Raw genomic sequence first — 9,824 nt, forward strand, 5'->3', positions numbered from 1 at the left:
TTAGGCTAAAGAGCTGCCATTTACATTCTTCTGTATTTGACTGCTATAGCTGTTTCAGAGGAATTTCATGGTCAGGTCTTTCAGAGGGCATCAGGGTTTTACAAAATGGGAGGACCTTTTGTCTTGCCACTGAACTCCAGTGACTCTGGAGGAGGGAGAGAAGCTGATGACTTTGAGCAGATCTGCCTCAGTCAAATCTAATTCATGAGCAAATCACCCTAGTGATGTCTCTGGAACAGATCTGTTCCACAGACCACAAACCTAGGCAGGAGAATCCCAATTAATAGACATTTATTAAGTGCCTACATGCTAGGCACTGTGCTAAGAACTGGGGATACAAAAAGAGGCAAAAGACAATCCTTGCCCTCAAGGAACTTACAATCTAATGGAATCTTTTTAGAAAAGGAAACCTTTCCCACATTTTGCTCTGATAATGGCCAATCTTGCATTTCCATTTCGCCTTCTGCCTGCTTCTTAATTTTTTCCTTACTCTTGATCTTTTTTTACTTTTTTCCTCCTGTCCTTATTTCTATTTTGATCTTTTTCTCCTTTTGCTGTTTTCCTTCCCATTTTTTCTTGCCCATTTACTTACTTTTGTTTAGCTGATACAGTAGATAGAGTTTTGGACTAGGAGTTAGGAAGACCTGAATTCAAATCCTCCCTCAGACACTGTGTAATCTTAGGCAAATTACTTGACTTCTTTAAACTTCAGTTTCTTAATCTGTAAAATGGAAATAATAATAGCACCTGTCTCCCATGGTTGTTATGAGGATCAGATGTGATTATGTTTGTAAAGCACTTTGCGAACTTTACAATGCCATATAAATATTAGCTACTGTTGCTACTGCTGATTACTCTCTTTGGTTTTCCTCTCTCTACTGGGGCCCTAAACATACAACAGAGTGGAGCAGGCAGTATCCACAAAGGTGTCTAACAGTAAGCTTGGGCTAACACTTTGCAGTACGATATTGTCCTCTCTGCCCCGTTGGATGCCCCTCCATTAACTGAATAAAAACACTGTGCATTTACAAAGCACTATTGTTCCAAGGAACTAAAAAATGTCCACCCCCCTCATTGTCTCCTTTACCCTTAAGACATCCTTATATGAGGTGGGAACAGAGGGGATCAGCAGTAGGAAGTCTGAGTCTGAGTTTTGAGGGGGAGGGAACTGGACAGATTATTGGTTTTTTTTTTTCCCCAGATGATAAAACTGAGGAAATAGTAGTGAAATACCTCATCAGTAACTAACCTGGGTTAAGTATGAGGGTGGAAGTGGAAATGGGAGTAGGCAGAGGAATGCCCAGCTGATCCCTAATTGGGATGTTTTCAGATGGCAGGCCAGTGTAGCAAAGACAGTAGCTTAGGCCTCAGAGAGCCTGAGATCTAGTCCAATGCCTGGCGCACAGTAGGTGCTTAATAAATGTTTATTGACTCACTAGTCTCAACCTTGAGCAAGTCATTTTATTTCTGAACCCCTGTTCCTTCACCTGTAAAATGAATGAAAAGGTTGGACTGGGTGATCTCTCAGGTTTCAGCCAGCCCTAACATTTCATCAATCAATAAACCAACAAGCATGTGTTAGGCACTTACTGTATGCATCAGGCACTGTGCTAGATGTTGGGTATCCCAATACAAAATTGAGTATCCAAGGCAAAAATGACACTGCCCCTGCCTTCTGGGAGTTTACATCCTATTGGGAAGACAACATATGCATATATAAATAAACTACAAGGTTAACTTTCTTTTTTTGGGGGGGGGTGTCGTAACATCTGGGGAAATCAGAAGGGGCTTCACGGAGAAAGAAGATAGCAGCTTGAGTTGAGTTTTGAAGGAAACAAGGGATTCCAGAGGGTAGAAGTGAGGAAGGAATGCATTTAGACACACAAGAGAGCCAGTGCAATGGCTTGGAGATGGGAGATAGAGTAATGTGTGAGGAACAGCAAAAAAAGTCACTTTGGCCTGATCAGAAAGTGTGTAGAAGACGCTGGAAAGGTAGGCTGGGCCCGGGTTATGGAGGGTTTTAAAAACCAAGTAGAATTTGTATTTGATCCTAAGAGCAATAGAGAGCTATTAGAGTCTCTTGAGGAGGAGAGTGATGTAATCCATCCAGGAGTTAATTGAATTCAACAGACTTCCAAGAGGACTGCGTTCTAGGCCCCCAGAGAGTACAATGCATTGTACTAGGCACAGTATTAAATGGGAAAAGCAGCTTGGGTCTTTGCCTTTGAAGTGTTTACAATACAGCCTTCCCAGCGAGCCAGGCTGAAGAGCTCCCATGAAACACCTTGTCCACTCCGCAATGCCAAACGATTTCCTGTATTTTACGAATGACGGAGACGCTCCTTCTTCTCAAACCCTGCATCTAGCACAATTCCTAGCCGCGGCCTGTCTCTGTGATCTCCTTTCCCCTCTCCAACCCCTTCTTGGAAGATTTCATTCATAGGAGGGGGGTAGCTCTGTTGGTCGCAGGCACTGGCTGCGACTGTGATTTGCAAGGGATTGTCTGAGCCCCAGCTTTGGCTCCTCACCCCAGTGACCCCCGCCTCCCTCTTCTTCTCGTTATTACTGCGGAGAGGCAATCTTCCTTTCACGTCGTCAGAGCCTGGCCTGGCGGCCGTTCCTATTGGTCAGAGCTCCGGAGCCCACTGTGCCCCCCCTCTTTTTTCCTTGTTCCCTCCTCCTCCCTTCACCCCCCCCCTCCTCTCATGTGCTATAAAGCAGCGGCTTCTCGCCGGCAGCATCCAGTCTAACAAACACGAGTGTGTGTGTGTGTGTGTGTAACCAACGCGCTCCTCCTGCTGCTGCTATTGCTACTACGAGCCAGGCTCTGGAGAAAAAGGGTCGGAAGCTTGCCACCATTCACTCCCCAGCTTGCTGCCCAGCGTCTGCCAGCATGTGCCGGACACTGTCTGCATTCCCCAGCAACTGTCTGGAAAGGTAGGAGGCATTTGCAAAGTTGGGGTCGGCTGTTTGGTCCTCCTAAAGTCGCCCAAATAATAGGGGAAAACGGTCGTGGGGTGTGGGTGTGTCAGAGCTGCCCCCGAGACCTTGTCCATGATCTAGTTCAACTTCATTGTACAGGTGAGGAAAATTAGGGCCAGAAAAGCCAAGGCACTGGTCCGGGACCATACGGTAATAGCAGTGGTACAGGGACGACCAGTTGGGCTCAGCCCGCTGTCACTTCGCAGTAAAAGGGGGAGTGAGACCACACACAGCCTTTTGGATTTGGTGGGAATGAGGCACACGAGATGGGAGAAAAGAGGAGACGCTTCCTTTTCTGATGATATTCAGTGCTCTGGGGAGGAGAGAAGGATCACGAAGGGTTTGGGAGACTCTGGGGAGGGAGGAGTTGTGTGGGATGCAGAGAGGTAGGGAAGGGTCCGTCCAGGTTTCTGTAGCACTTGTTAAGACAAGTAGCAGCTACTCCTGCTGCTGGGCTAAAGCAGAAGCTGGGCTGGGATGCCAAGCCTTCTGTGGGCCAGTCATCTATAGCTTTCCTAGGAGGTTGAGTTTGTTTTCCTACACCCTGGAATTCAGCCCTAAGCAGTCCTGCAGGGAACGATTGTATTTCTAGTGAAAGGGGTAAGAGGAATAATTAAGAATAATAATTAAGAGGAATTAAGTTCCCAGACACCATCAGCAACTGGTACTATGCTAGTTCTTGGGGAGGCACTCCAAAGAGCTTGCTGTGTGCAGTTCTCCTGTAGGTGCTGGTAGGTATGGAGGTAGAGGACAAGAAAAAAAAAGTGGAAATGGAACAGAGAAGAATCTTACAATGTCCCCAAACTCCTAGAATTAAGGAGACACTCAGAGAGAAGTGCCAGAGAGGCACAGGGATTTGTGTAACTTTAATATATACATAGCTGTATACATACAATATATATATATATATATATATATATATATATATATATAAACATACACACACATATATGCATGTGTATCTCTTTCTCAAATTATACATATGTGTATATATATATATATATGTGCACACACACACACACACACTCACACACACACACACACACATACACAAAGTAGCATGGCCCAATACTGGCCTTGCTTGGCCTTGAAGACCGGGGTTTAAGTGCCCTCTCAACACATTCTGGTGATGTGACTCCCTAGATATTTACTCTTTCAGTGTTTCCAGAGAATGTTAAGTCCTGGTCTGAGGACTTCTTAATTTTCATTAGTAGAGGAAATTTCCTTACTGGGAGTTTTCTATGACAGTGAAATCACAGAGTTCTACTCCATTTCTCCTCCTCCCCCTGAAATAAATCCTGCAAATTATATACACACAGATCTTTTTGAAGCATTGAATAATACAAATGTAATTTTGTAAACACACAGGTCAGAGAGTATAAGCTCTTCCTAGGATAAGCTTAAACATTATTTTTGTAGCCTTAATGACAGTAAAAGGATTTTAGCAAAAGCTGAGTTGTCACATCTCCAACAGCAGTGAAAGTTAATTTTGTGTAGGTTTTAAATAGTACCAGCTAAAGGATAATCTTTTTCTCTTAGGCTATCATAACCCTCTCCTGCTATTATGTGGAAGAGAGACAAGCCCAGAGTTGAGAGACTCCTTCCCTGGTCCCTTTGATAATACTTGGATGTTTTTCTTTTGTCTCCCAGAGCCAAAGAGTTCAAGACCCGTCTTGGAATCTTCCTTCATAAATCGGAATTGGGGACTGAGAGTGGGACTGTCAGCAAGTTTGAGTGGGGCAGCAAACATAACAAAGAGAAGTAAGTATTACTGGATATTAGTGACACTGCCTGGAACTGTCTCTTCTTGGGAAGGAGATTGAGCTGGGGGTAAACCAGAGTCCTAAATGGAAGTAAATGAAAAGAATGAGAATGAGAGAGAGAGAGAGAAAAGAAATTAGGACATAAAAGGGGATCTGCCCTAAAATTTTCAGTAGGACATATCACTAAACTCCTGTGTCTGATTGGTCACTGGGCAATTTAAGAAGCAGTAGTCAGGTTATAGGCCATCAGCTAATAGAAGGACCCATGAATCTACCATGTTGGTAGAAGTCTCTCATTGAAAATATGTTGGCAACTGTAGCAAGAATCAAGAGAAAGACCGAAACCCTTGTGGAATTTAAAAATAATTCTACTTGTAGATGACTAGAAAATCACCTTTAGGATGTGTGTGGAAGAGGCTCTAGAATTGGCTTTGGGGAATGGGGGTTCTTTTGGTTGGGTAAGATGTTCCAGAATGGAAGTCTTTCCTTAGATTACTAGATTGAATTCTAGGTTTTCCTCTAGTCCTACTGGCCATCCCGACTCTTACTTAGGTGACTTTTGTGATAAAGCGAAGAAGCTTTGCCTGGGATTCAATAAAAAACAAAACAAAACAAAACAACAACACATTGATTTTGTGCAAAACAGTAGGCTAGACACTACTGATACAAAAACAAACAAAAAAATTGTTCCTGACCTTAAGAAGCTCGCATTCTCTTGGGATAGGCCTAGGCACTATTGAGGTAATCTATGAAAGTATGTGATTGCCTACCAGACATCTGGCTAGGATTTGTGGTAGGAAATCTATTTTGTGGGTGTGTTTTTTTTAAAAAATATCTTGACTTCTTTTCCACAGATTTGTTCCAGAAGATGTGTTAGGATGGAAGGAATCCTTTGACCATTTACTGAGCAGCAAAAGTAAGTAAGACCCTGTCTGTATCATAGCATATTCCATATGCCACATATGCATGTGATCTGTTTCAAACCCATTGTCCTGGGTGTTGTGGTCCTTAGAGAAATGGCAGTGGGGGCAGGCCATGGCAAGAAGGAGCTATAGGGACTTGACTTTGTTCAGAACATCAAGTAAACAGCACTAGCCTGGAGGAAATGACATGTAGTAATGGCCCCATTAACTATAGTTATTTCCTCATTTTCCTTTTCTTCAGTCCCTCAACCTGACCTTCTTTCTCACTACTTTTCACTTCTCTATTGCAGGTGGGATAGCTGCATTCCGGGCCTTTCTAAAGACTGAGTTCAGTGAGGAGAATTTGGAATTCTGGCTGGCCTGTGAGGAGTTCAAGAAAATCCAGTCAGCTACCAAGTTGGCTTCCAGGGCCCAAAGAATCTTTGACGAATTCATCTGCAGTGAAGCTCCGAAAGAGGTGAGTTAACTGATATGGTCCAGCAGTCATCCACCTCTCAGCCTTGCATCAGGCTGATGCTTCCTGTTTTACACAGGCCTGGGTTTGGGCAACTTAGAGAGGTGAGGTGAAGGCAGAAGGAGTTTCCTCTCTCTTCCCATTCTCCTCCCAAGAATAATAATGTGCTCCCTTCACTAGAGAAAGAAAGAAACCTTATGTTTAAAGGTGCTATGGTCAAAGTCCAGGGGACTGGGATGCAATCTTGGCTCTGCTCCTTTGCAGACTAGCAGAGTGATTTAGGCCAGGTTCCATAATCCCTAATCTCATTGCCTCCTGCAACTCCAGACCAGTAGCATGACCAGCCTCCTTAAACCTCAAATCATACACATGCCTAAAAAAAAAATAAGAATTATAATCTGGCTGAGACTAGTGATTTACCTGCTTCCATACACCATAAAGTCAACAAGCATTAAGATCTGACATTATGAAGACCAGTAAATGAGACCTTACTTTCAAGGAGTTCATAATCTACTGGGGGAAACAACATGTAGGTGACTATGTCCAAACAAGATAGGGGATCAATTGGAGATCATCTCAGGGGGAAGGCACTACACTAAGGGGTACCAGGAAAGGCTTCTTGCAGAAGGTGGCATTTTAGCTGGGACTCGAAGGAAGTCAGGGAAACTCAAGTCTTCCTGACCCAAGGTCCAGCAGGCTATCCACTGTGCCACCTAGTGTCCTGAACTGCCTTTCCTCTATATAATGCTTTCTGCTTCACAAATATCCATCCATTATTGTCTTCTCACAAGAACCCCATATTTATAAATCTTTGTTTTAGAGATAATGACATAAGCACAGAGAGGCTAGCCATAATGGTCACCTTTGTACAGGTCACTATATGTTTGGATATGCTATTTCACTCAATCCTCACAACATCTCTATGAAATAGGGTGATGTAGGTATCTGTTATTCTGTTTGGGGTTTTCTGGGCAAAGATACTGGAGTGGTTTGCCATTTCCTTCTCCAGCGGTATAGGTATAGGAATTCGAGAGGTGAAGTGATTTATTCACGCGGGTCATTCCCAGAGATGGAACTCAAGGTTCAGGCAGAAGCTGTACTTGAAGTTAGGAAGGCTTGGATTCCAATCCTACCTCTGACCTTGGCCTAGTTACTGATCTCTGAGCCTCACTTTGCTCATCTGTAAAATGGGGATGACAATAACCAAGGTACCTGCCTCACAGCATTGTTGTGAGGATCTAATGAGATAATGTATGTAAAGTACTTTGCAGACTCTAGAGTGCTCTGTCAATGCCAGTTATTATTACTGTTATTTCCATTATTGAGTTGTCTGAATTCACAGAGCTAGTTAATAAAAATTGAAATTGGATTCCCAGGTCTCCCAATAAGTCCTGTGTGCTCTTCTCTGGATCCCAGTCCTTCCTTTGGGTATCCTTTCACCCCACTCATCCTGACAACTTTTCCCTCCTTCCACCCCAGGTGAACATTGACCATGAAACAAGAGAACTCACCCAGAAGAACCTGCAAGGAGCCACAGCTACATGCTTTGACGAGGCTCAAGGGAAGACGCGCATTCTGATGGAGAAGGACTCCTACCCTCGCTTCCTGAGATCAGCAGCATACAGAGACCTGGCAGAACAGGCCTGTGCGGCTTCTACCTCCCAGCCCAGCCGCCATGCTGGAGAGCGCTCACACATATGAGCAGCCTGGCTGCAGCCACGCTTCTGGATGGGGGCAGCTCTTTGGGGGAGGCAGGAGCTGCAAGGCAGTTAGGAAGGAGAGAGAGAGGAAAAGCAGCTGGAGCCTCATGCTCTAGACTCCAACTCTCCTGAAAATTTTCAAACTAAACTGCTAACAAAGGGAATCCTCTCCCCCTCCCACTGTGGGAGGGAGTCAAAAGGAACAAAGGAGGCATCTGGTCAGTAGATCCCACTGGCTCCTTTCATCCTCACCAGGACAAGCGAGGGTTCCTGAGACTATCAGTCTTGGGGGAACTGAGTATAAATGGAAACCTGAAAATGGGAAGACATAAAGGGCAGAAGAACAAGATGGGTGGTTTGCTTCTTAGCTAATTCAGTCCAACTCCGGGCAAGGAAGGCACCTCCGTTATATGTCGGGGAAGGGATTGCTTCAATCTGTCAGTCACCTACCCTCTACAGTCTGGGCCCGCCCAAGATCTCTGCCTGCAGCCCCTGTGTTTATATCCTCCTTACCTTCAGCCAAGGGTCAATAGGGAGGGAGCTAGGTGTGCCTGCACTCAACCCAGATGAGGTTTTGGACCTCACTGAAAACATCCCTGACTCAGTTAATTGAGCCCTACCTAGGAAACTTTTTTTTTCTTGGGAAAGTGATGTCTTAGGCCCTCTCCTGCCCTTTGCCAGGCAAACAAAGAGTTGGCATGTGAATTGGAACAAAATGAGAGTTAGGTTTCCTGATTCCCAATTCAGGGCTCTTTCTGTGGCATCTCTACTTAATATGACAAAAGAAGGGAAAAGCGACTATTGGTTCTGGCTTTCCAGCCTAGGGATGGGAATTACAATCACTGGGGACAGTTTGGGCCGATGGAACTTGAACCAAAATTACCTTAGGTCAATGAGGCAAGGCTTTTTATGGAATCTAGGAAAGGGCCTGACTCAAAGGATAGCAACCAGGCACAAGGCTGGACAGGGGTTAAGAGGCAGGACCTCTAAGAGAATCAACACTACTCCTTTCATTCGGCATTTCTGAACAAATGCATTTCTCCCTGAGGCTGCCACTCAGTTATCCCAACTGGAGAGGGGAGCGATCTAATCAGCCAGGTAGAGACGGCCACAACACTTCTGACCCAGGAAACAGATGAACACTGCCCTCTCAACCTTGAGAGCTCCTCCAGGGAAAAACATGTTGTTGTTGTTGTTGTTGTTATTGTTATTATTATTGTTATTATTATTGCTGTTGTCACTATGGTTATTTATTATTTGTAATTTTCAAATCCCTTAGTCTGGAGGACCTCTCACAACTAGCAGCCAGATTTGCCTCTATACCCAAGTCTACCTCTGAGGCTGCCGGGAGCCCCTCACAGAGGTCGGGGCTCCTCACAGCTTCCGTACGTGTTTATTTATTTATTCTGACGTCTGGGGCTGGTTTCCTACATGTGAATGAAGCCCATGATCCTCCTCTCCTGTTTGACAGCATGTTACATTCTGGCAAAATAAAGTGAAAGCCCCAAACGGTGACCTCCGTTCTTGAGTGTCTGTGTGTGGGGATAAAGGGGAGTAGGAAGGGGAAGGCTTTGGGGCATGAGGGGAGGGGGCTGGCTGTCCCTGGTGCTCTCTGATCAGCATCTGGAAAACTCTGGAGGATCTCACAGATGTGCAACAATGCTTGGATGTCCCAAGCAGATGTCAAATGAAAGATGGATGTCTGCTCACCTGATAAGGGGCATGTTTATATAGGGAAATAGGTGCTGGAAAGGCAGAGGAGATGATTTGCAACTTCCTTTCGCTGTGTTTGCACAGTTGAAACAAAAGAGGAGCTGAAACCAGTGATTCAAAAGCTTCAGACAGCTAGAATTTCCGAATGGGGAAATGATCATAAAAGCTGATACTTACATAGCAACTCTAAAGCTTGCGAAACACTTTTATTTTTTTTTCCATTCTGAACTTAACATACACTGAAATAAAACTAGCGTTTTCATATACATAGTAGACAAGAAAAAGAGGA

At 44.5% G+C, this 9,824-nt stretch overlaps 1 protein-coding gene across 1 annotated transcript; it reads left to right on the plus strand.

Moving 5' to 3' along the window:
- Positions 1-2,727: 2,727 nt before the first annotated feature.
- On the plus strand, positions 2,728-9,337 carry RGS16 (regulator of G protein signaling 16). Its single transcript, XM_020984365.2, has 5 exons — positions 2,728-2,937; positions 4,633-4,743; positions 5,600-5,661; positions 5,959-6,125; positions 7,602-9,337. Exons 1-5 carry the CDS (start codon positions 2,894-2,896, stop codon positions 7,821-7,823), a joined length of 606 nt encoding a protein of 201 aa, XP_020840024.1. The 5' UTR covers positions 2,728-2,893; the 3' UTR covers positions 7,824-9,337.
- The last annotated feature ends 487 nt before the right edge of the window (positions 9,338-9,824 follow it).

The sequence above is a fragment of the Phascolarctos cinereus genome, unplaced genomic scaffold (assembly GCF_003287225.1).
Source record: "Phascolarctos cinereus isolate Bilbo 61053 unplaced genomic scaffold, phaCin_HiC Scaffold_5;HRSCAF=322, whole genome shotgun sequence".
NCBI classification, from domain to species: domain Eukaryota; kingdom Metazoa; phylum Chordata; class Mammalia; order Diprotodontia; family Phascolarctidae; genus Phascolarctos; species Phascolarctos cinereus.